The following is a 26,461-nucleotide window of genomic DNA, read 5'->3' on the forward strand; positions in this document are numbered from 1 at the left end:
TGGAGCAGCAGGTCCCAGGTCAACCTTAACCAGCACTTTACCTTAACCAGGGATTTAATGCTGGTTCCCAGGGGGGAATGCAGCACCTCGCACCCCATTGTTAAAGATAAGGTGAGAGAGAAGGGAGAGAAAAAGCTTCAGTGAGCAATTAATCCACCTAAGTTCTGTATTGGTTCCCTGAATGTGGTTCTTGCAACTGTGTTTAAAGGTAATATAAGACGTGTACCATTACCTTGCATAGAACTATTTCAGTCAGAGCAGTATAAAAGCAGTGGAAGCTAATGGTCTTAAAATCTCTGAAGTGATGCATCTATGTACATATACAGTCTTTGTATGTGTTCCAAGCCAAAACAGGCGCTGCTAATGACTTGTGGCTGCATGGGTAAAATTAATTGCACTTTCACATAGCTTCTGATGTTGCCTGATGTATTTATGAACAAGAATTTTAAGAGGGTTTTTTTTTTTAGAAAAGTAGGAAAAAAAAGGCATGAAGTTAGTCTATCAAACATTCTCAAATGTTACTTTAATAACAGAGGTGGGGAGCCCAGGCCGTTTCATCAGTTAGTAATACTTCTTTTGTTACTGAAATCCTATTTCTAGTGCCACTGGAAAGTGTGCCAATAGCAGAATGGTTCTGGTTTCTCAGAATGACTGCCATGTCATCCGTCTCCTCATCGTAGCATACTCCAGATTAATCATCTCTGAGGCAGAGATCCCAGGCTGCCTTCATACTTTTTTACTTAGAACTGATTTGAAATGCAATTTAGCTACTGCCAGCTACTAATGTAAATTCCAGCTACTGTGAACTTGGTGACCTTTTCCTGATGTTTGTCTTCCTATTTCCCACAGACATTGTAGAATTTAGTTGCTCTTCAGGATAGCTTGGGGATCTGCTTTTCTTTTTCTATGCTATTGCTATGGACATTGTTTCCTTAATGCTGCATTTTTAAGTGTGCATTTTTGAGAGTCATCAATGTTTTATTTTAGTTTGTTTGCTTTTTTCCTGCAGCACTTCTGTCAGTCTTTTCTTGCCATGTATTGCCAAAAGCAGAAGTTAGCTTGAAAAAGGTCATAAGAAAGAGCTCTGGTCAAGTGTTTTAATGACTCATCTGCAGAGGAGTTGAGGTTAATGGAGGTGGGACATGGGTTGTTCTCCTTTTTTGATCACTGTACTTGGAACCTGCACTGGGAGTGAAGGAAAGTCTGTGAAATATTTGAAGTCTGCCAGAAAACAAAACAGGCCCAACGTAAGGTTTAAACTTGCTGGGCTATAGTCTGCCCTTCTACTGGAAAAATGGTAGGTATCTATGAATTGAAAAATAACAGATACTTAGATAACTACTAATTAATATTAATATGCAAGTTGTATCAAGCAAAGATTTTGTGGCAAGAAATTGCTAAGTAGAGAACATGGGGCTATCAGCAGAGAATGACTGATCTTCCATGCAGTGGATCATTAGCTGACCAAGCCTGTTACAGTCATGTAGAGACTGCACAAGAGCCAATTGCCTTGTCGTTGCCTGGAGCAGTATTACCAGGGTGTTGGTGAGCTTTTCCTAATGAAACAAGTCTTGCACAACCATGTCTGGCATCAGCCTCACTGCTCAATAGCTTGCTGGCCAACACCAAATCAACTTGATAATGGGGTAAGACATAAACAAACATGCAGTTACAGCTCCTGTAAAAGCTGGTATATAGACAGCCCAGAGATCAAAAGTAATGCCAAAATTAAAGCTGCTATCCAACCAACCCCAAGAGAGTTCCAGATTAACCTTGCTACTCCTCCTGGCCCTGAAGAGCTGTGGGTGCAAAGTATCATAGAATCATAGAATCGAGTTCAACCCTTGAACCACCGTTGCGGTTGCTAGACCACGGCACTGAGTGCCACATCCAGTCTCTTTTTAAATATCTCCAGGGACGGAGAATCCACTACTTCCCTGGGCAGCCCATTCCAATGCTTGATCACTCTCTCCGTAAAGAAATTCTTTCTAATATCTAACCTAAACTTCCCCTGGCACAACTTAAAACCATGCCCTCTTGTCTTGTTGAAAGTCGTCTGGCAAAAGAGCCCAACCCCAAAGTAGATGCTTAATGGGAGGAACATGGGAAGTAACCCCAAGATCTAGGAGCCTTTACCGCAATCCAAACTGATCTGCAAATTTGAGACAGAATAATAGCACAGAAGACAGAGTACAGGATAGGATTTTTTTACCAGGAAAGACTTTCCATGAAACACAATTTTTCCCGTAGCCTTTTCCTGCATTAAATTTGACTTCTGGGTTATTTTCTTCTTGAAGAGACTTGCTAGGAAAAGATAATCAATGGCTAAGTTGAACAGTTAAATTGGAAGGTTTTGGTAAAATTGGAGAATGCCCACCTGTATCCCAGATTACTGCTGTTATTTTTGTCTTTCTATAGAAGCTGCTACACAATTTATTCCAGTGATGAATTGCCAAGATCCAGGTTTTCAGGACATTTTCTGAACACAGATGCTCTACAGAGGAAATCTGTTAGTTGCTGCAGCCTGACACCTTTAACACTGGGTGATCTTCCAGGTGGAAACATTCAGCATCCTCTGCCCTGTGGGTACAAATACTCACAGGGGGTGAAGTGAACAAAACAGCTGGCATCACGCCAACAACTGCTCAGCTGACTGCCTTTGCCAGTTCTCAAAAGCAATCACATGCAGCTACTTTGCAATGAAGTGATTACTAATGACTAATAAGCTAACTGCTTACCTGTTTGGTAATATTTCTTTGTATTTGAAGGAATTTGTAGGAATTTGTGCCTACAAATTCCCAGGAAGAGGAATTTGAGAAAATCAAATTAAAAATGAGGACCTGAGAAAGAGAGATGACAGCACCTGGCCTGTTCATCTCTTCCAGAGTTTTCGGTCTGCTTGAAGCCACTTGCAGATACATTTGGAAGAATAAACATTTTCAGAAATTGTTACATTCTCTGTAGGTTTGGAGAGGCAAGGGGGTGGGGATAGACACACAGCTGGATAAAAGAGAACAGAACCAATGGTGCTATGAGCAGAAAAATGGAACTAAGCAGAACAGCCTTCAGCAGTACTGCTGCTTGAGGTTATTTTGGGGGCGGGGGTTTGATGGAGAAGGGGTACAAAGGCGTACATGATAGCAAGACAGGCTTCATTAGTTCCACTGCTCGTGGGACAGCCCATTTTTTGTTATACCAGAGTAATTTGGCCAGAGTTCTAGTCTATGGCAATTAAGAAAAACTGCACATCTCAGCACTTTGAATAAATTAACATTGCTTTGTAAGGCAGAACCTTTAGAACCTTTTCAATCCTCTTCAAGATAACACCACTGCTTCTAATCCATAGTTTTAAACCATTGAAGCAGGAAGTTTGGGTTCCAGAAGGGAAGCAGTACACATGGAACTCCCTGTATCCATTACTGTGTAGTACTGCCAACCTTCTGTATGGATAAAGCCTCTGCCCATAACATTTCTGTGAGATACATACTCCTTGTTTTAAAAGTCTAATAAGATGGATCTGATGGTTTTCCATACGTGTAGTCAATGACAAGGTGAACAGCATAATTAACACTAAAGAACACACAGCACAAATACACTGAAGTTCCACATTCTCACAAAGGCTAAGAAATTATTATTTAATATGCATCAAAGATTTTATTTGCATTAACTGAGGATTCAAATATTAAAATAAGTCTACATTAAATTACAATATCAAATATGTTTTAAATACAATAAACTAGATGTGTTTAGTTTCTAAACACAAAGGGAACAAAAATAATCTGGAAGAAAGCAATACAATCAATGACACCAGATGACAGAACAAGGACTTTAATAATACGTAAATCCACAAGATGTCAACTCTTATCAACATTACTTTAAGAAGAGGTGGTGGCCTTTGAACTGGTGCACAAATCCACGTGACATGAACTTAGGAAGGTTTCTCTGAAGAAAATATTGCTCAATTAAATTCGCATTTATGTCATGATCAAAACTCCTTTGGTAGCTCTTTTTCAGAATGAAACACACCAGTATGCAAATCCAGAAAATAAACACTCTTGTAAGTATTACCACAAAAGATGTTTTCCTTATAGTTACAGCTATTGAACAGATCTACAGTGTCTTTCATTCTTTAATTCAAATCAACTTACATATATACAATATGTAACAAAGTACTCACAAAATACTTAGTCTTTCAAGACAAAGTACAATGCTTTCACAATATCAAGTCCATTTTTTAAAAAAGTTTGTTTTTCAAAGTGGAGCACGCTGTACAGTAGGTTCCCTGTATGTTACTTTAAAGGCAAAACTAAATGTTACGGCAATTACACAAACAGTGATAAACACCAGTTGCCCTAAAATGAGGTAGGGCCTCTTTGACCCAGATCTACTCTTTGCCACCCAAGCCAGAAGTAGGAATAAAATAATAATCCATATCTTAGCTAAATAATCCAACCACTCACTACACACATGAACACAGTTGTCCTCTTGGCACTTCAAGGATCTCACTTCAACACCTGATTTATCCAAACCAGACTGAAGTTTATAGTAATTTGAAAGCAAATTAACTGAACACAAGTTTAAGGATATTCATGGTGCATAATTTCAAAAATGCAGTGTATTTCAACAACACTGCCTGTACGTAATTGTTCATCAATTAAAGGTTTTAAAAAAGTTACCCAAGTTGTCATTGTAGCTAAAGAATGCAGCATATAGGGTCTTCATGGATACAGTTAAGAACACATAAATGAAGAAACCAGACTTGCATCCATCACAAAAGTATTTTTCACACAGGTAATTTTACCTTTCCATCCAACTTCAATGACAGTGTTAAACAAAACTGTAAAACTAAATTTTGAGGAACCCAGAAGAACAAAAGAGTAACTAGAAGAAATTTTAAAAAATGACGTTTAACATTGTAAGGAGTCTTGACAAGGATGATCAGTAACATGTCATTTTGCTTTTCCACAGCAGTGCATGCAGCTGGTTGAATAATACACATCAACCTGAAATCTGCTAAAAGGAAAGTCTGGAACAGCATAAGTATTCGGGTGTCCTGAAGATACATGTGGATGATTTCGGGTTTTATTTTTTAGATTTGTTTGTTTTTATTTTTTTTTTTTAAGTATTTCCTCTCTGTTATGCAACATAGTGGTACTGGTTGGGGTTGTCTTTGTCTCTCTCCATATAGTCTCTGTCAATGAGAGATTCAATCCTCTTTTTCAAGTCTCCAGGCTACAAGACAAGATGAGATTGATAAAACAGTTAAAAAATATTTGTATTTAAAGTACATTTAAAAAAAATAGGACTGCTAACAGCTACATAAGAAAATTCACCATAAATACCTATGTAAATATCTCAATATAATTCCCTACTGATACTCTGGTTTATTTCTGTTTGCACACATTTTAATATTTGGATTTGATTCCGAGTCATATTTCTTACCTCTATGGACCCAACTGAACAGAAAAATATATTATGTATTTTTAGATAATCCTAGGATGGTTTGATAAACAAAATCAGTTACCTTTACAGGAAATTTCAGTTGGTTATACAATTCAGAAACAAGGAGGTTATGACCAAGAGTCTTCCTCATCTTCATTATTCGCACAATAGCAGCGTCTATCTGATACTGCCGGTCTTGAAATACTCTTTCAGTTGTGCTGACCTGTTCTTCCACCTAGAGAATGTTACAACAGCACAAGTCATATCACCATTCATTGCTACTGTTTATCAATTATATTTCTATAGTCAACTTTTCCAATTAAATGAATCTCAAATCTTCATCTTTGAGACAGATGCATGCAATTACTGCATGCTAAGAACTAAGTAATTGTAAAGAATGCAAAAAAATGTAAAGAAAAAATAATGTATGCCTTATTATAAATCTATCTGATAAACCTAACTATATCTTAAAAAACTCACCAGATTTTTGAGAGAACACAAAACATTCTGACAGCCCCAATACAGCAGTTTTCTCTATCAAACTGCCCACCTTCAATTTGACTTCTAGGGATTTTAATATGTAAAGACAGAAAGAACTCAATATTAATTAACACATGTCAGCTTGTGTCATGAATTTGGATTCAAGTGCCACAAAGACTCTTTGTCTTTTGTGCAAAAGCAGGGACAACTTGGACCTTAATAACTCTTACCCACTAAATAAAGAAGTGATATGGTGACATTTGATTCATAAGTTTAACACAGTACCAACACTTTAGCTTCTAAGATGGAGTGAAACATCTACAAGATCCTGTCACTTCAATACACAGGCATTTAACTTGCCAGTACAGGAAGGAAACCAAGTTGTTTTGATTTCAGTGAGTTTTAAAATCTTCATTGACTCTGGGACTCATCCTGACTACCTACCAAAAACAAGTTAAATGTCTGTTTTCCATCTCCATGGGCAAAAACTATGAGAGGAAATGAAGAGATTCAGTCTCTCCATGCGGGGCATGCAAATAGTTAATGTAAAAAGAATTAATACAAAAAAATAAATACATACTGTTTCTTTCATTTGGATTTGATTGATCTTTATTCTGAACAATTTATGCTTGAAGTCACCATTAAAGATGAATTTATCTCCATCTTCTACATCCTTGCCCTTCGGATTTTTAATCAATACTCGTGCTTTTCCACAAGCTAAAGACTGCAATGTTCTTCTTAATTCACTGTCCTCTGTGACGAAGTTCAAAGTATGGAAGAAAACAGTACAAAACATTATGAGATTTATGTGGTTAATCTAGAAATACAATTAAAAAGTCACTAGTTTTACATTAATAATTTCTTGCAGCTAAGCTCCAGTTAGGCTAGGTAACAACTTAAAACCTTCGAGTTTGGTCTCTTATCTTTCACAGGAAGTGCTGAGGGCATGCACAGATTTGTACATGTAAGGAGATTCAGACTCATCTCAATGAGCTTTCAATACAAAAGTAGTTTCAGGAAATATTTCACTTAATATGAGCCTGATTTTATTGATTTAGTTTTGTTTGGTAGTAACAGTATTTTAGAAGAAAAGTCAGTTGATGCCAAGTAACTCAAGACACCTATTTTATGATTTCAACAATATTTTTAACACATGCCAGAAAATATATAACAAAAAACCTCCCAGAAGGCTAAACTGATAGTAAGATGTTTTGTGAGAAGGCAGAGCTCACAGCTATTATAGTCACAAACTTACCTCACAACAGGAAGGCCACAGAAACAAGTGGGTAGGGAAAATTTTATCTACTAAATTTAAGTATTTGCACAAATCTGATAGATAAAAGGAAGTCTAGAACATTCTACTAATTATGTTAGTAGTCTTGCATCATGATTTTGAATTAAAACAGCTTCTGCAGTTTCTAGAATACTTTTATTCACAATATAAAATTATCACCAAATTTGTTGGACCTGTTTTAGTCCAAAAATTGAAAGGTTTGCAATCTAATACTGAAGTGCAGTGTAGCTGAGTAAAAGATTAACACTATTATGATTTCTAAAATACTTTAACTTTCAGATAGATTGACCTTTTCCTTCTCCTAAGCTTCCAGTTGTTCTATGATTACAAAAAAGCCCAAAACAACCTTTAGACCACATTGACTAAACAGGCTTTTATGATGTTTCACACTTTTTGTGTGTTTCACCTTCAGAAAATGTACATTGTTGAGTTACGGTTTTGTTGAAACAAAGGATGCCATTAAAAAAACTCAGCATTCTTTGGAGCTTTGCTTTTGCCTTGCATGCTAATTCCCAGGTTACAGCATGGCAGAGGGAAGGTATCTGCAATTACCTATCAGTCACTGAAGTAAAAGTAAAAACTACAGTTTCTAGAGGCTTTCATGATAATCAGAAAGGCAGATAAAAACAGACTGTATTTGGACAGCACATCTCAAAGGTAACCATTCTTTGAGCGACAGATTATGCATTTACTAACTGCAGTAATGTACCAGGGCAATCTCATCTCTTTAAGAGAGACTGACAGTTATTTATTGTAAAGTGACTCCAAAAAACAAGTGCCAACAATGCCATTTGCTGCAGATGAAGACTGTGATAGCCAAGAGAGGCAGAAATCCCTGTCTGAGTTTCTGGTTCGTTTGTTTGTTTTCAGTAACGTGGTAATCTCCCATGAAATATTCTTCTACTTTGAACAAAGAAAATTCATCTGAGTGTGGCTTTTTGACTCCCAAAAGTGTATGTATTTTGTGTAGGGTGGCAATGGAACATAAAGATGCAAAAAAGTCTGAAATGTATGTAAAAGCCAATTGCCCAAACTGTTTCAATACCCATGGATTTTGGTATCTAAATACCCACTTAATGTTAAGTGCTAGACATTTACAAAAGTAATTTATAATACTGTCAACACAATAATACAGCTAATACTGATGTTGCATAAATGAAAAGTGTCTGAACACCAGAACAACAGGAAACACCATATTCACCTCTGTAAAATATATACTGTCCTATCCTGCCGGGTACAGCACTTTTGGAAAATTTAGTTTTAGTTTGGGTTTTAGTTTGTAAAGCAACTCACAAATTTTACATCATAATACCTTACTGGTTTCTGCCATACTGACTGGTCAGTTCTTTCTGTTAACTGCAGGATGACTCTTGAGTGAAACAAATGCCTGGCAGTACGTTCTGTAGTCAGCAGAGAGCTAGGGAGATGTGACTGACAGACCTGAGGGACCCCCATGAAAGCTCTGCTAAAGCTACTTCAACATGAGAGTACCAAACTTTGCAGTATAACACTGGAAAATACCAAATGCTTCATACCTCATTCCAGTATGTTATTCATGATGCTTATGTAGTAAGTCATCCCCAGGAACACACCAAATAAACAGAACATAATTTATGATCATTGTTATGGTGTTCTCAATGAAAAAGTCAATGTGCATGCAAGGAACTTGGGGCTAACTCAATTTGAGTTGATGTTTGAGAATCAGTGCTTTAAGGCCTGCCATTAATCTTAGGCAGCTGAGTTTCAGTTGAGAACAACCACATTGTGTGCTGTATGGATCAGACCAAAACATCTGCCTTAGAGTTAGCTAGAAGCTGATGAAGAAGCTAAAAGATGCCTGAATTACTGTACCATGAGGGTTAGTGAATTCAGTGTTCACTGCCTCTAAGCTATTCATAATTCTACAGACCACTGTCTTTCCTTCTTTTCACCTTTTTCCAAACCATGCCCTAACTTTAAGAGATGAACTCTCCATATTCTGCATGGGGACCATGTGTTAACGCCCCTATGTCTTCTTCATCTTTCTTTGTCCTTACCTAATTCTACTATACACCCTTAGAGATGGGGAACCTGAAACATATGAAGTATCCAAACACAAGTACACACAAAACCTGATGAAGGGTTTTACTTGTTCTGAATAACTTCCCCAGAAGTTGCCAGCATGCAGTTTGCCTTCCTGGTCACTGATGAACCCTTTGGTTGGCGTTTTCACAGGACAAAGTGACTGCACAACTTCTTTCTTGAGCAGTCATATCTAACAAAGCCAATCTGACATGGCTAAGGTTATTTCCCAACTACAGATATCCTTATATTCATCAACAATGGATCCAATTTATCTTCTAATTGTTCAACAGCGTGAGATCCTTTTCACACTTTTTTTTAAAGTTTAAAAATTGACCTTCCTGAGAAATCATCATCAAATTTTGTCACATCTGTATCTTTCTGAGATCCTCAATGACTATGCTAAATAAGACCTGGGGATCCAAATAGGAGCTTTCTTTCACTGTGAAAGCTACCCATTCCTTTCTACCTGTTGATTTCTGTTTAATTAATTATTCACTCCAAGAGAAGCTTCCCTCTCAAGCCATGAAAGCTTAGTTTCTTTTAGAGCTTGCAAGGAGCTGTTATAAAGGACTTTTTAAAGCCTAATTGCACAATTATGGCTGTGGACATGCTTTCCAGCTCTCCCCAAAAAGCTTGAAAGGGAAGTTATGCATCACATAAATCACGCTGGCTCTTTCCTGATACACAGTTATCTATGAGCCTACCAGTCCTGTTCTTCCCAATGCAGACCTGCTACCCACCCTGCAGTAATCTGCAGAATTACTCCATGAACATTAAAAAAAAAAAAAAAAAGGAAAAAAATAGCATTGGTCTTGCCACTTGGCATTCTTAGCACATCAAGGCTCACTTCATTTATAAACTAGACAAAATAATTCAGTATTTATATTGGAAAGTTCCTGTAGAGCTTCTGGATGAATACTACCAGCTGTTGGTGGTCTGATTTAGTGTCTGTTCTGTTGTACTGACCTGATCTAAACCCTTATTGACACTTCCACTTGCAGGATTTTATTCTGCCCTGGGGCATGGGGGCATCTGGCTACGCTCTACTGCAGCAAACACCAAAGTGCAAGGACTGGATGACACCGTAAAATAGGGTCACAACATTAATCCATGTTAATTAAATAAAAACTGCACAAGGCTTCCCCCCTCAGTGAGCTCACACACATATATTACCAAAATAAAGCAACCCTTAAGAGCTGGGAGGTTTATCCTTCTCATTTTCTAGCCTGGCATCCCATCTCTGACAGCACCCACGAGCAGGTAAACACAGGACAGAATATAAGAACAAAGCTAATAGAGCTCTGTTTTTCCCTTTCTTCCTCCTCTCCTCATCCTACTGTTCCAGGAATTTAGGACTTCCTTAGCCAGAGGGTTTCTACGCATTGAGAAACTTTCAGTGTTTTACTCTTCCCTGAACCTGTCTCCTTGAGTTGTGTAAGCTTCCAGCTTTTACAACATGCTGTTTGGTTTTCCCCACCCTTGTGCTCATTTCATTTAATGCCCTCTAGTTTTTGAGTAAGAAAACAAATCCCTGCTCACTGAGTTCTATTTACCCTTTGGTCTATTTAGTTCAGTTCTAGCACACTCAGCAGTTCCCTCTATAGAAGCTGCTCCATTTTTATTCTCATTCTCTGAACTCTTCTTGGATCTACTGTGTTATTTATAGATGGTGGAGGGAGAAATCTGACAAACCTTACAGACTTTCTAAAACATTTAAGTGTTCCAGCAGCTTTACTCCCTTTGAATTTAGATGGAGCCCATCCATTTGTACAGCTTTACTCTATTTAAAAGGGTTTCCTACATCCTAATGAATGCAGACTTCTCCCATATCTCATTTTTTAAGCACGCACTGGAATTTTGCTTATCTGTCTAGCCCCACACTTGGTGTTCAGAACATTTTGGAACAGTTTCTATGGCAATCTGAATGGCCAAATTTTGCCCCTCAGTATTCCTGCCATGTCCAATGTTATTTGTATCCACAGGGCACTGTTTCATCCAGGTAGGTCTCTCAGAGCCTGGCCATTGGGACCTCTGACTTAAACAGTCATTTCCCCAAACAGCTGCATCTCAGATTCAGCTACTTTTTCAAATTACTGAATCTGTTCTTTTCCAGCTAGCCCGGATACCAGCCTTCTGGAGGGTACTGCTGAACAACAACAAAAAATCCTCCATGTTGCAGGAGGCAACAAGGGCACAGTGTGGAATCATTTCTAGCTATAAGAGTTTCCCCTCCTTTGGAAACAGGGAGACTGCTAGATGGGAACAGGACCTCTCTAAAGCAGCTCCAAATGCCTTGTGTAGGGAGAGCCTGGGAAGGCAGAGATTTTATGTGATCCACCCTGGCCTCATAGGGACACAGTGGACCATGAACTGTCCTCATTACCTCTATTCTGACACTATTTCCCCATAGGGGAAGGAAACACAGACGTGGGAGGACTCAGTGCAATGAGAGAACATGATACAGATAGTTCCCAACTATCAATCAGTTCTACCCAGCTGCCTTAAAAGCAGTCTACTGAAAGCCTTTCTTTTCTGGTATAATAAAATGAATTTCCATGCAGCAGATTTTATCTGTTGCTGTCAGGTTGACAGAATGCAAGCTCTGAGGTACAGCCATACAGGATGAGAAAGCAGGATCTGGATTAGGCTTCCATGAACTTAAGTTTGTTCTGTAACCACTATACTCTGACCTACTAAGTCTCTCTGGATGACCCCAGTGCTTACCATTCACAAGGCCAGGAGTTTTCTGCAGCTCCATTTGCACTAATGGAGTGTGTGACTAAGCAACCTGAAGCTTTGAGGCTGACAAGCTGGAGCACCTGGGCTGCACTGCCTTCTTCAATGCATCATTCTGCCACAGGGATTCTAGATATCCCTATTTTACAGTGCTTTAGTAAATATATTTACAATATTTTAGTACTTGTGTATGTTTATACACAAATACTTTTACAGCAGTTGCTGTACTGGGTTGTTATTAAGATACAGTATGTGAAGGGCTACTGGGTATGAGCTGCTGTTTGATGCAGAAGTTCTAGAGTAATGAGATTATATTCTCCTCTTTAATGGCAACGCCTCTGACTATTTCAAGGAAGTGTAAAAATTCAAAAGGAATCATGTAAGAGTGTAAGAACACAGAAGATAGATACTGCAAATGGTTAAAAGAATACTTTTTCCACAGTTTACTTTGTCCTTTCTGCCTTCAGGTTTCAAATGCAGAGGGAGACAGCTACAAAGTATACACCCTACAGGATACTGTTCTTCCTAATAAATCAGATCTACTGGCACTCCTACAGGAGTCATGGAAAACAGGTGGGCAAGCTCTCAGTACCACTTAGATGAGAATACTCTCTTGAATCACCCCCAAATGAGACCATTCTACAACGGATAATTTTCAAAATACAGTATTTGAAACCGAAATAGAACAGAGTCTTTATCATAATTTGAATTTTAAGAATTGCAGTGATAGATTTTGTAAATCTAATAAGTTGTTAGTAGCATCATACACTACACAGCTCTTACTCTTCATTTTGTGAAGCATCTATTTTATCTCCACCAAGTAGCAGCAATGTGTTTTCTTCATCTCATTTATTGTCTATATACTATTGGCTCATACAGTCTGCTCTAATGATTGTAGCAAATTTCTTAAAATTCAGCCTTGACATAATAAATGATAACTGGCAATCACTTGAGGAATAAATTTAAGAGTCAAAAAATATTTTTTCATACCTACACCAGTGGCCATTTTAATTTCTTCAAAACTGAATTCATCTCCTTCATTAAACATCAGCAACACTAATGTCTGAAAGAGTGATACTTGAAATTCTTTCTTTCCCTAAAAAACAAATATCAAATAATTAAAAGTCATATTCAGAACATTTTCTATTGTATTTCCCAAATCTGATGAGGTACAGAGCTATACATTTTCTTCTATTTATAAAATAAGAGATATACATTTTAGAATGCCTAGCATGGCTAAGAATCTGCCTGACTGCAGTACTGAGGAAAAAGGCTATTTTTAAAACTTTTTTTTTTGCTCCTTTAACAGTAGCAATGCAGCACACAGCAGAAGCTCATGATAATGGAATTGCATTTTGCTTCACATCATTTACTTAATTTTAATTACAATATATTAAATCTGGCTTTGCTGCCATCAAAAGCAAATCTCTTCATACTTCACCCAAGTTTCATTTTACAGTGATGAGCAAACCAATGCAGAAGAATTCTTGGCATTGGATCAAATTTGAAAGAAACAAAAGATTATTTTGGTTTACCGTGATACAGAGTGACAGTACTATCTGTAGCAGAATGTTTGTACAAACAGACAATGAAAAGGAAGTAACTCAGACTTTTCAGACAGCTGCAAACACTTCTGTCTATCAACAACAAACGCATCCATCTTGCTCTTATATAGGGCCTAAACCTCAAAGTGTTACTAACTCACTGTGAATATGAAGCAATATAATTTCTTTATTTTTTTTTGGGGGGGGGTTTAGCTCTGGCTCAATTAAGCTGCATTATTAGCAAGATATTCCATGAGCCAAAACAACATTAAGAAACAATGTGGCTACTTAAGACTTTAGTAATTCAACAAGCATTTAAATTTTAATCACAGTCATTACATCACTAACACTCTTCAGCCTCCTTTTGCATCAGTGAAGCATTCTAAAAGTGTCACCAGTATTTCTATGCTAAAAACCAATTCAATATTAAAATAAAAAGATGAAACATTTTTTTCCTCTAACTTCCTTCTTTATTATTGTTTTCTTTATTTGAATGAGCAACAATTCCTATCAAACAAATACAAATATTCCCCAAAAGGCATTGTCATCTTCCCTTAGATAGGTAGTATTTCAGTTTAACAACAAAAAGCCTACATTCTATACAAAACAGGACTGAGTTGTGATTGTTTCTCCCCAAAATGTTACTGTCTTTATATATATTTTAAAAAAATTACATTACTAGATTCCAAATAATTGACTTAAATTTTATCACAACAGGGTAAGCATTAAACAAGCAAACTTACTTCCTTAAATTCTGCCTTTAGGACAGCATGCCCTAAAGTGGTCTGCCACTGAAGCTTTCGACCACTGTGTTTTCCTAGGTAAAAAGTTTTAAATACCTCTTGAAGCTTTATCATCTGTAATGCAAAGAGACAGAAGTTTATTAGTGTTACACCAGTGAAGTGATGCCGGATGATTTCACATGCCATTTTTTGGTTCTCCTCAACATTTCATAAGTGTGTTTGCACAAAAAGCTAAATCCAAAGAGCAAAATTCTGCATGCAAGTACACTGTTATTATTATGCACAAAAGAAAGCTTCTGTTCAAATATAGTTTTTAATTCCTCTTTCCTTTTCCCTCCCTCTTTTTTTTGTTGGGTTTTTTTTTGTTTTTTTTTTTAGGGGGTGGAGGTTGGGGGGAAAGAATCCATTTGTTTTAAGTAAAACAAACTCCCCGTAAAAGGTTTTTAAACCTCAAAAATAAATACTGGTTTCCTCTTGGACTTTGAATCTGACCAAGAAACCACAGGAGAAAAAGCATACATCTGACATCCAGATATTGACAATTACCATCGATTCCCAAGCTCTTCCTTTAGTTTGTTCTGCACATATTCAGGTCTGATTCCTGTACTTTATACCCCCTTATTTCCAAATAAGGGTGTTTTACCCCCCTGTTTCCATCATATGTTGCTCGGGTTGGATCCTTAGGAAGTAGCCTGTTACTGAGGAAAATATGCCACAGGAGTATAAAAAGCACAACAGCTTCCACAGGTACTGGACCGATGGGGAACCTTCCTACCAACTTTAGCCTCTGAAGTGCTTTCCACATTTCAGATCAAGCAAGGCTTTGCAGGAAATGGGATTCTGTATTTTAACTGAAATCACTACTGATAGGAGCTTTGCTTCCAAGTTGAGAGATTTTTGTGATCTCTTATCAGGCAAATTCCATTTAAATGCAGCAGGCAGTTTTGTGAGACACATGGCAGGGAAGAGAAGAATCTTACAGGAAAAAAAGAACACGCAGTAACAACTACTGTCTAGATGAAAATGCTTAACCAATGTAGTTAAAGATTGACTAAATCAAGGTGCACTGTCAAGTTGTAAACTTTTAAGTGCTTGATTGCAATGTTAAATACAACACTGATTTAATTTTATTACTAATTTTAGATTATTATTGTATTATTAAGGTGAAAAAAAACATATGAAGTTAAAACAACCACTGCAAAATAAAGTGGGGTTTATACACTACTTTTTTTTTTTTTTTCAAATTTGGAATCTTTAAAATGAGATAAACCTCTTAAATATCTAGCAGAAAAAACATTAAATGAAGACATCAGTTCACCCTACGAGAATGACTATGATTCCACTCCACAAAGTGCATTTAGAAAGAGAATGCAAACACTAACCTCTGAATTTAAGTGGACTTCCATAGGCGTATACGTTGGCCAATACCCCATTGTTAATATATTTACTGTCAGGTCTATATTTCCTGGGTCACTTTGGTTCTGCATATACTAAAATACAAGAAAAAAAAATTCAAGTATGCCACTTCCATGTTAAATTAGAGAATATATATATTTAAATTAGAAATTTTAAGCTTCTAGAACAACAAAAAATGTCTAAGGGCCATATCCTTGATTAGACACACTCTACCAAAATCTTAACTTTCATTACTATTAATTGCTCCTGTCCCCATTTCAAAACATAGCAAGAGGTTGGAAGTAAAAATAAAAGCACAGCATGCCTTGAAGTATCCTAGAGCACTGTCTTTACAGGGTATTAAGGTCAAAAGAACTTGAATCACATGCAAATAAAGCAAAGGAAAGCTTTTGATCAGAAACCAGGGCAAGAACTGCAAGATCAAAAAGATCCCCTGGGATTACCACACATCTGTTAGACAATAGATTTTCTTATAGTTTGAGCATTATAACAGCCAAGCCAGGCTGCAAAGTCTGGGACAGAAAAGCACTGGTGTATTTTATAACAGGAGTAGGTGTTCTGGGACAGATCTCTCCCCCAGTATACCCTCTTCAATAAGGCCCCAAAACAGGAACTCAGGGAGAAGGGCAACAACAGGGCGAGCATTTCAGTATTTCTTCCAAGCATTCCCTTGGTCATGGACAGGTTGGAAGTTTTGTGCCAAAGCATACATGGGTTTTGTGCACTTTGCAACTTTCAGGGAGTTTCTCTGGTGTAGGTCATCCACAAAGAATTAAATAGAGAAACAACAGTTTACAGAATTAAGGGGTATGGACTTTAAAGGATATAAGACAACTAAATTACTATGTGGTGTTTAGAAGGTAATTTATTTTAAAAGGAATTGAATAAAATTGTAAAATAAGATTATATCTGAATTAATATATAATAAATAAATTCTGTTCTACAAGTGGAACTCTAAGTAGGCTCTATTACTATGACCAGGATCTGCTGAAAAGATCTCGTTTAATTTTAGCTTAATCCAAGGTGTAACACCATTAAGTACTACTTCAGCATTACTAAAATTCTAGTATGCAACCAGAAGCTAAACATACCTGCTTAAACTGAACCATGACATCTTTTGACAGTTCCATGTCCTTGAACATGCCCTCCAGTTTGCTGGTAAAAGCAGCACCACATTCTGTCACGAGTCAAAGCAAAGATTCCATAATTACAAAGAAGCACAGAACAAGCAATAAAGTTTTAAACTGAGACAGCCAAACCAGATTTGTCAGGGTCCAGAGGACCCACATCTAGGCAGGTGTTTTAAGGACTGATTCTGCTCCTCAGCAGGATCATGAAATGAAGCAGTCACATATCTTAGAGATCAGCCCAGTTGTTCTTGATGAGCACAATGGAAGCTGTATATGCTCAGTTGTTACTTAAAATCTGGCTTTTCACTTCTTCAAGCATGAGAAAATAAGGATTCCAATTTACATGCCAAAAAGTAATAAAAATTTAACATGTCTGAAGACACCTACCATGTTTCAGCTTTGATAACATGGACTTCTCTGCATCTACTGATGCACTTTTTCCAACAAGCAGTCTTTTGGCCAAGTCTTTCTTATAAAATGCCTCAAACACATCTTTACCTGTACAGAAATTGAACCAAAAATAAAATACAAAATACATTAAAACACCAAATAAAATACAATGAAACAACACATTCTTTTTGCATCATCACACTTTAGGTTTGTGACATGAGCCTTTCTCAGAACAGTATTTCCTACATAACAACAATGTGGAGGCAACTAGTTCTTTTTTTATGTTAGTTATTTTCTTAACATATATTGCAAAATATTTACTTTGTCTTTGTTTTGTTTTTTTGCCCAGGAACACTGTCTGCCTTGTGTTTTCCACTGGATCAGCTGTGAGCCACATGAAGTTATTCCAAGGTACAGAAGAGTATTCTCCCTCCAATGATCAGATTTCTTATAATTAAAGAAAGGAAAAGAGCTCCTATGTAGGAACAAATTAACCTTTGAAAGCCTAAGGTGAAGAAAAAGTGATCAAACTCCTCTCACAGGGTTTGTCAGTAGACTTTTGAAATAAAGAACATGTACAGTCACCCACAAGCTTTCACAGCCTTAAACCAGAGCTCCCACAAACCTTTTCTGTTGATAGTGCAAAGATACCAGCAAATTGTTTCACTTTCAAGAGGAAGAAATTCACCTTAATTCAAGGCACTCTTTCTGCTGCCTATAGCAGCCCCTCCTAATTCCTTGCAAACACTTTCCAAAGTGCCTGCAGCAGTATCTCTAGTGCACTCCTGCTTTCCCTGATAAAGTGCTGTTTCTCAACAGCCCTCAAGATACTATTGAAAAGTCCAGTGCTCAGAAATTAACTACTAGTTACCATCTCCTTGTCAAAGGACTTTGACATGCTGGACATTTCAAAATAAATTTGCACTTTTAGCTCAGTACTACAAAAAAATAGTAAGAGAAAAAAAGTTGGTCAAAATTTCAGATTACTGACATTAATCTCTTAGGGTGACAAACTGCCAGCGATACAGCCTTCATTCACTATCTCCATCCAATACCCTTTGCTTTTGACAGAAATCATGACACAAATTATATTACTTTATGACTGTTTTTTGTCTGCTTTCCCATTATATTCTACTTGTTTCGGATTTTATGAGGTAAGAACCACACAGATCTCAGAACAGACTAGCACAGAATTGGGTAGGTCCTGCTTATTCCATCCCAGCCCAGCACACATGTCCCACTTCCCTCATAACAGTGACCATGTAGCTCTATGGGATTCAACCACATATTTCTTCTCATATTCAATGTAGGAAAAAAAAAATAATAATTCTCCTAACACATTCAGGGCTTTTGCTTGGACAGGAACATACGTTATGGAAGTGCATTTCAAAGGCAGTAAACCAGAGGATTAATATTTTCTCTCATTATGCTGAGACCTTCTCAGGCCTGATGAGAAAAAAAAAGTCATTAGTTGCTGGGTTTAAATGCACTTTGCACCTATGACATACTGAAGTAGCCAGGGAACATAAAATCTGTACTAACCTTTCTGTTCTCTGTCATTAGAGAAGTTGTGGTTACAAATGTGGGTAATTTATGTGAAAAAAACCTTCCACCAACAGCTCTAAATCTCAGGTCTCCATTCACAGACTGTAAAAGCTTTGTAACTTGCCAGTCTCCATAGAACAAATTTGTCCTCCCTGTTGTATATATTGTGCTTCTTCACATGTAAGGCAACCTGAATTTAAGACCAAGTCAAGCAGAAACTCATGCTAAAAAAAGATCTCTTACACTCAGAGGAATGCAGTTCTGCTAGTAGGAAGGAAAACAGTTTCAATTGTATAAACTGCAGATAGGTATTTCTTACCATGAATGAATCTAAATATGATCATAATTTTGTCAAGGATTCTTTCCAGCTCTTCATCTGTTGCTTCTTTATTACCAGCTCTCAATTTGGAATCCACATATTTTGCTACAAATAAATAAAACAGTTTAGCAGCTTTAAAAAAAAAAAAACCAACTAAAATTACCAACGTAAGCATCTCCCACTAGGATTATCATTAGATATTATAATATAGGACAAGCACTATATTTTCTGTTTTCCTTTTCCCCATCCCTATGTTCATTGGAATGATAGAGCCCTACTGTACTACAGCCATAATAGAAAAATATCAACAAATTGAATTGTCCAAGGGGAAAAAAATAATACTGTACAATCATTACAATTAATGCATTATAAATTCCCACATTTTGTGTTATAGTCATAGCAAGCACATTACTTGTTGAAAGACAATGTTTTGGAAATGTGCAATGCATATGAATGTATTTTATGAGAAAGAGAAACAAACAACACAAAGAAGACTGTACTCCTGTAGACCTTTACCATGTCCCTCATGCTCCCTTGGCAAGAACATACCAAAAGTTCACCTCAAACAATGCTTTCTAGTTAGTAGTTTCAGAATGCCAGAAATAAGGTTAAGCCATGAGTTTAACTCAGTATTTATTAAGCCATATTAGTATCCTTATCCAACCTTCTGTGTAAGAAGGAAACCTTTCCAGTAGCCAAAACAGCACAACTCACAAACGAGAGCAACCCATGTCGTGGCATTAACCTGGATCACCACGTGTTGCAATTTGCCCTGCATAAGGTTGGTTTTGGAAGGAAGCCACAAAATAAGTTGTATGTATACATGGAAAGAATGTATAGAGGGAAAAAAAACCCAGCCTAGGAAACAGGATCCTCGCCTGATGTAAAATGCCTCAGCTCCAGGGGCTGCAGGCAAAACAAGGGTCTGAACAGCTTTTGCCAGACCAGGGACAAAGCCAGTAATAATACTTTTAAGATGTTCTTATTATTTATCTTTTTTTTTTATTACTTCCCCCTTCAAGGCAATGACATTTCCCCCTCTAGTAAGCCCCTTTCTATCTAAAGGCTTTAAAATTGTTCTCCCCGCTTCACCTTCAAGGTGGACGGGCTGTACTTACTCCTATCCCAGAGCTCTGTAAGATTCAGAGAACTCATCTACCACCACAATTAAAAGCAGTTTCCTTCTTTTTGCCACAGCTTCCCCCTGGCCATTTATTCCACTCGCAGCATCAGCATTCCACTCCCTGTGCAGCTGTTAGCACCAGGCACCGTGCAGAAAGCAGAGGGACAGCAGAGGTTGGCATGCTCTGTCAGGATGCTGCACGCACACCTAACAGCACACCCAAGCTTTTTGAACCCACAACACTCCCAACTTCACTTTTGCCTCCTGTCCCCAAACCAAGTCTCCTAAAGCAGAATGCGTACTGCGTCACTATGGCACTAGCACACTCAGCAGCATTGTCTTACCATGCTTTCTACAGATTTTTGAAAGATTTTACAGAAAAATATTTGTGTACCTATCAATTCTGCAGGCTTATTTGGTCTCTTGTTGATAAATGTTTCAAAGGACTCCTTCATCAAGTTTATAAATTTTTCATTTTTCTGAAAGCAAACTTCTATGATATGGTCCACTTTATCCTTAAAATCTAGTAGCTCTTGCACCATATCCTTGTCCTTTTCAGGATTAACCACTATTGTTGTCCCAAAGTTCTGTAAAACAAACACTTTTGATAATAAAATACTTTAGAGTGCTACCTATCTCCCCCAACAGACACATTCACCCTCATTAAATTTATCAATAGGAAGAATATTTTTTTCACAGAGCTACTTATGTGATGTCAAGCTTTCAAAAAATGAGATGAATGGAAATTTTAAATAAAAATGCAGACACACATTAATGGATTTCAAACATTAGTGTTTGACCTAAAGATTATATACACTTAAAACAAAGTTAAAATAAAATATACACAGCAGACATGACTGTATGATGCACACGCTTAGTTAGATACAGAACTACATGATGCACGTAAAAGAAATTACATGGAAACTGCCTCAGTAATGTTAAATCCACTAGAGAGCTCTTGATAAACAGGTGGTGAAAATTCAACTGTTGCTTATCACTCCAAGATTTCTCTTTGAGCAATGGCTTAGAAATCAAAAACACCCAGATGTCCTGCAATAAGACAAAACTTTCCCATTCCCAAGAAGCAGTCAGACTTGACTTTCTTTTCTTTTCTTTAGACTTTCTTTTCTTGTTCCTACCTCTATTAACTTAAAGTCAGAGATACACTACCATTTGTCTGATGAACCAAAAATAACCTGTATAGGAGGGTTTTAGAATTGTGTAGTGACACTGATCAGCACCCTAGACAGAATGATCAGTTTTCCAAGGTGAGAATGAGGAACGCCTGCACAGTAAGGGCAGAACAGTATTCAACAGGTATATTTTCACCAACTAAAGTATGACAGCCAAAGCAAGAGTCAAAGAGAGATGGAGAAATCCCTCCCAAACCTCAGAATTCCCACTTCAATATCTAATTATCTTCTCAAGCAATATTTCAAACTAAAGCAAGACAAACACAAGGCTGTCCAAGGTCCTTAGATTCAATATACAGACCACAGATTCACAGAAGTGACCTCTGAAGGTCATCCAGTCTACCATATCTTACACTTAGCACAATTCCCCCCTTCATTAACACAGCATTTGGACCTCACACAGTCTCTATCAGTTACATTCATATGTTGCAGTGCATTCCCCCTGTTCTGCACATAGCAAACTGAGTTACAGCAAGCTAACTGGCACTCCTGAAATCATAAAAACATGACTAGAGTAGAGCACAGACCTTCGTCCCAGTAATGAGACATGTGCTCAGTGTTTTTTTTTACACTGGCTCACAAGATAAACAATCTTGAAGCCTCCCTTTAGTGCACTCTGTCATACAGATTGTTTAAAAGGAGATTTACTGACACTGCATAAAATTACTTCTAGCTTTCTGAGTCTGTAAAAAAAAAATACTTAAAAACAAAGCCATAAAACAATGGATTCTGAGAAACATAAAGCCAACTCAACTTGCTGATGTGAAAAAAGAGCTTTACATCCTCCTTCCCTTATTTTCCTACCTATCCTGAACTCCTGCATCTTTCCTTAGGCAGCACCAGGACTTTTCTGTGAGCCTCTTTAGCTCACTAACCTGGCATAAAACTGACCTTGCCCAGGTGTTGTGTTAAAAAAGCTCACAAATGAGTCTATGGAGCAACAGGCAGCACTAGGGTTAAGTCAAGAGCTTCATCTGGGAGCAAGGAAGGAATATCACTCCTTGGCCACAGCAAACAGTTTAATTAGCCCAGCTGCCTATGGATCCACAGACTCCATACTCTGTGGAAAAAACTGTGGAGCAAACTCCACCTTGGTTCTGGGGGCAGAGGTGAGACTGCTCCGTGGCACTGGTGCATCACAGACATGGGTGTGCAGGAGAAGTAACTCTGAAATGAACTGATATGCACTTAGTCCTGAAGGCTGATGAACACATGGACAGTTTGGCAGAGAACCACATAGGGAATTATCAGCTTTGGAGAGAAGTACCTTCTGTGAAGCTTTCCTGCTTTCATCTTGCAAGAGCACTGGAGTGCAAATTCTCTGTGGCAGCGTACTACATGCATCTGGTTCCTAGCAAACCAAATCTGAAATCTAAACCTATATTACATCTAAATACAACTTTGATGATGGATTATTTTCAATGACAGTACCTTAAACACTCATCTGCACTGCCACATTAGTATGAGAACTTTGACATACCTTGATGTATTCACTCCAATGCTGCAAAAGGATCTGCTGCCCACCTTTTACCCGGCTGAACAGCTGGTATGTCTGAGTCAAATCTGATATTCTATTTTCATCGAGCAGGTTATCAAGCCCTTATAAAATAAAATCAGAAGAAGGATCAAATTTGAATACAGTTTTATAAGTACAGTAGAAATATATTAGAAAAATCTCTGTGGAATACACCAAAAGACAAGACTCTCCAGCGTGTTTAAAAGGTGTGGACTTTTATAAGACTAAATTTTCAAAAGCAAGTGATATGCTCAGGGTTAACATGACCCCTTGGTTAAACTTGCTGAAATAATTTATGGAATAATATTTTAAAACTATTTCAGCTGAAGTACCTTCCTAACAAAGTGTTGTCTGTAGGCCTCCTACAGAACATCTATGCTTGATTTTAAGAGTACAGTTTAATCAAGAGATCTCACAGAACTTCTAGAGAATGTCAGAAAACAATAAACTACATAAGCTACCACAGTAAAGATGAATATTTTGCAAAATTTTTTGCTTTGCAATGTGATGAGCCATGTTTTTAAATTAAGAATGTGCCATGAATTGTCTACACTCACACAGATGGAGTAACATAAGACTACAAATTTCTTCCAAGTAGCTTTTGCCTTTGTCAGCTCACCCTACATGAGACCAGGCCTTGGAATGGAGAAGCAAAGCTCAAGGAAAAATTTGAAGGGTAACAGCTATGTACATATTTTTACACTTGAGAATGTGATGAACAGAGTCCCAGTGTAATCAGTGATACATTGTCTAGTGTTGGTCACAGAGGCTGTTGTAATATGGGAGGGTAGCTTCAAAGATTTATGGCATTTAAAAAAAAACAACAGAAAGATTCCTTTAACACAGGTTGACAACCAACATCATCAGTGTAGGTGACTTAGTACAACTGTTTCCCTTCACAACACAGACTTCATTAGTTCCAATTTTCATACATTATTAGATAACAAAGGATTTTCAGTCACTACTGAATTATCCCATTTCTACTATATTCTTAGTCTTAAAAATACTTTAACTATACATTACAACTTACACACTCAGACTACCAGCATTCAAGAATTCTGTCAGGTAAACTTTTGGATCACATTTTTCCTAAACTTTGAGGTATGCCTAAACTTTTGAGATGCCAGAAGAATGGACAAATTTTAAAAGTATGTAAAATGACAGATTACAAAGTCTTCAACATATGTGATTGGTATTCTTTTGACACTGAGCAAGGAATTAAGAAATGCCCATTCCTTCACATCCACCTCATATTCATCTAAAGATGCCAATATACTGACTGCTTTGTTGCAACCTGACTATGAAGTTTAACCTTCCATCTTTCCCTATCATTTAAGCTGTGTGATTGAAGTATTTTGTCACATACTTGAAAAATGAAAAAGATGCACAGGAAAGTCATTTAAGGCAAGGCTTCACACAACTATCAGAAAGTATTGCCACAGCCTTGGAAAATTTTATTACACTCACAATGGAAAAAAGTCACCCATATCCAGTTAATGGCAATTGTAATAATGTAAGAATAAAAAGTTTCTTATACATACTCAGCATTTATGAGCTTCCTCCTCACCATATCAAACTGACTATTTCACATGCCTTCTTCTAAGGAGCAAAATCTACAAAAGGCTGTATCTTCTACTTGAACTAAATACTAGGATTAAAACGAGCAGATATTTTCTCTTTAAGCCAACCAACAAACAAATATGTTACTGGAAAAGTTACTTTAAAATAATACTTGAATTAAAAAGCAAGAAAAATTGACATATATCAACAAAACGATTAATTATCCCTTATTTCTGTTCATAATAAGGTTAAGAATAGCTAAACTAGAGCAATCATGCTTATTGTTATAAATTTATTGAAAATGGTGAAATAATCTCAGAGTAGTTTAGATAAACCTGTGAGCATATGTCTATTTTTAAAAGGAGGACAATGGAAGAAGAGAAGGTGCTATGCATAACAAACCAAAATTACTAAAAACAAGGACATGACAGAGCTCAGAGATATAAAACTGCTAGGGCCATCTGTTTTGCAGAAGTAAAGGAAACAGACATGTAAGGACAATTTAGTAGAAGATCTGAGGCTTAAAAAGATGGCTAGTGCTAGAAAAGGAAAGGATCATTCAAGGATAATGCTGCAAATCAAAAGAGACTGAGGGGGTTTAATAATCTTTAAAAACATGGAATTATATTTTAATTATTTCCTTCCACACATACAAGTTACTTGTCATGATGGGTGTAGCAGTGTCATAAAGCTGGATTTCTGTATCTGTGGTATTTTTTTCCATGGCTAATGTACCTCCTTAAATAAAAGCTGTGGAGTCTATAGTTATTGCAGAGTAAGAGAATCTGTTGTTTATCAGAGATTACATAATATTTTAAAAATACCTTTTTGCAAAATAGCTGCTAAGTGTTCTCCTAGTAGCTGTTTCTCCACACAGGCAATAAGTGGTTTCCTAAAAAAAAGGCAAGAAAGTTATATAAGAAATACTAGAGTATAAGGGAATTGCAACTTGTCAGTGTATTTGTGAAGGTTATAAAAGATATTAATATATATATATAAATATATAAAAGATACAAAAAAAATCACCAGTTTTCTATTTAAAACAGGGGCTAGAAATTAAGACTAAAGTGTCACATCTGATTTAAGTGAAGGAAGAAGGCAGGATGTCATGTGTGCAACTAAAGACAAGATTCAGTTTTAATATTAAATCCAAGCTCTTACATAGCAGAACAGAGATGCTTACATACCAAGAATCAGTAAACAAGTTTCTGAGAAAAAGCAATATTGACATTTTCTTGGAAACAAACAAGGTAACAAACACAACAAGATCCTCCAAAGGTTTGAACTCCAAATCAACACAATACATGCTGGTGTTGTTAAGAACTTGCAACTTTTAATCCCATTGCATTATATACATACATAAGCATAAACTGAGCTAGAACCACATGACTCAAAATTGCAAAACATTTGAAATTTGTCCTTGATTTTCCCCTACTTTTTACTGTTACTGAAATAATCATTTGATATATTAACTTCAGGCAGGACTAAAAAACAATGGCAAAATTTCCTTTCCATCCTTTATAGCCTAAAAGAAGAAATAAATGTCTGAAGTGCAAAGGGGTAACTAATAAAAATATTTAAACTTTTTCCATTGTTTACCATGACAGACCAGTTCTTTCTCCATTAAAATTTACAAAACTGGTTCTCAGAACCCTTTAAGTTTCCTAGAAGAGAAATGCTTGACCCTTGATGGAAGCCATTTACTTCCACTTCCACTTCATGTCCTCACCTTTGTTACAGCACCACCTTACCTGAAACACCTCACCAATGACCTGCCTGACCTTCTGCACAACATATGATTTTTGTCCCTTCATCTCAAAAGATTAAATTCAAATTTGGGAAGGTTCAGAGAGGGGAATAGGGATGAACAAAGTTTGGAGCACAGCTGTGAAACAACTGATGGTGTGTGCTAGGGCTCTTTTTGTCCAGGAGGGAGATGACCTAGCAAGGATACAGTGCATTGACA

The 26,461-nt window shown here is 37.1% G+C and overlaps 1 protein-coding gene across 2 annotated transcripts in view; it reads right to left on the reverse strand.

Moving 5' to 3' along the window:
• Window positions 1-3,812: 3,812 nt before the first annotated feature.
• Window positions 3,813-26,461, reverse strand: part of CUL4A (cullin 4A) — a 39,061-nt gene continuing 16,412 nt past the window's right edge. The window contains exons 9-20 of one of the 2 annotated variants that reach the window (XM_030448701.1): window positions 25,320-25,387; window positions 22,900-23,018; window positions 20,621-20,813; window positions 19,104-19,208; window positions 17,237-17,347; window positions 16,811-16,896; window positions 15,686-15,793; window positions 14,304-14,417; window positions 13,007-13,112; window positions 6,503-6,675; window positions 5,525-5,677; window positions 3,813-5,232 (exon numbers count right to left, since the gene is read on the reverse strand). In XM_030448701.1, coding sequence (XP_030304561.1) covers window positions 5,137-5,232; window positions 5,525-5,677; window positions 6,503-6,675; window positions 13,007-13,112; window positions 14,304-14,417; window positions 15,686-15,793; window positions 16,811-16,896; window positions 17,237-17,347; window positions 19,104-19,208; window positions 20,621-20,813; window positions 22,900-23,018; window positions 25,320-25,387 — 1,432 coding nt within the window. In that variant the 3' untranslated portion in view covers window positions 3,813-5,136. Of the gene's footprint in view, window positions 5,233-5,524; window positions 5,678-6,502; window positions 6,676-13,006; window positions 13,113-14,303; window positions 14,418-15,685; window positions 15,794-16,810; window positions 16,897-17,236; window positions 17,348-19,103; window positions 19,209-20,620; window positions 20,814-22,899; window positions 23,019-25,319; window positions 25,388-26,461 lie in introns of those variants that run through there. The other variant, XR_003987435.1, reaches the window with a different exon arrangement.

The sequence above is a fragment of the Calypte anna genome, chromosome 1 (genome assembly GCF_003957555.1).
Source record: "Calypte anna isolate BGI_N300 chromosome 1, bCalAnn1_v1.p, whole genome shotgun sequence".
Lineage (NCBI taxonomy): Eukaryota > Metazoa > Chordata > Aves > Apodiformes > Trochilidae > Calypte > Calypte anna.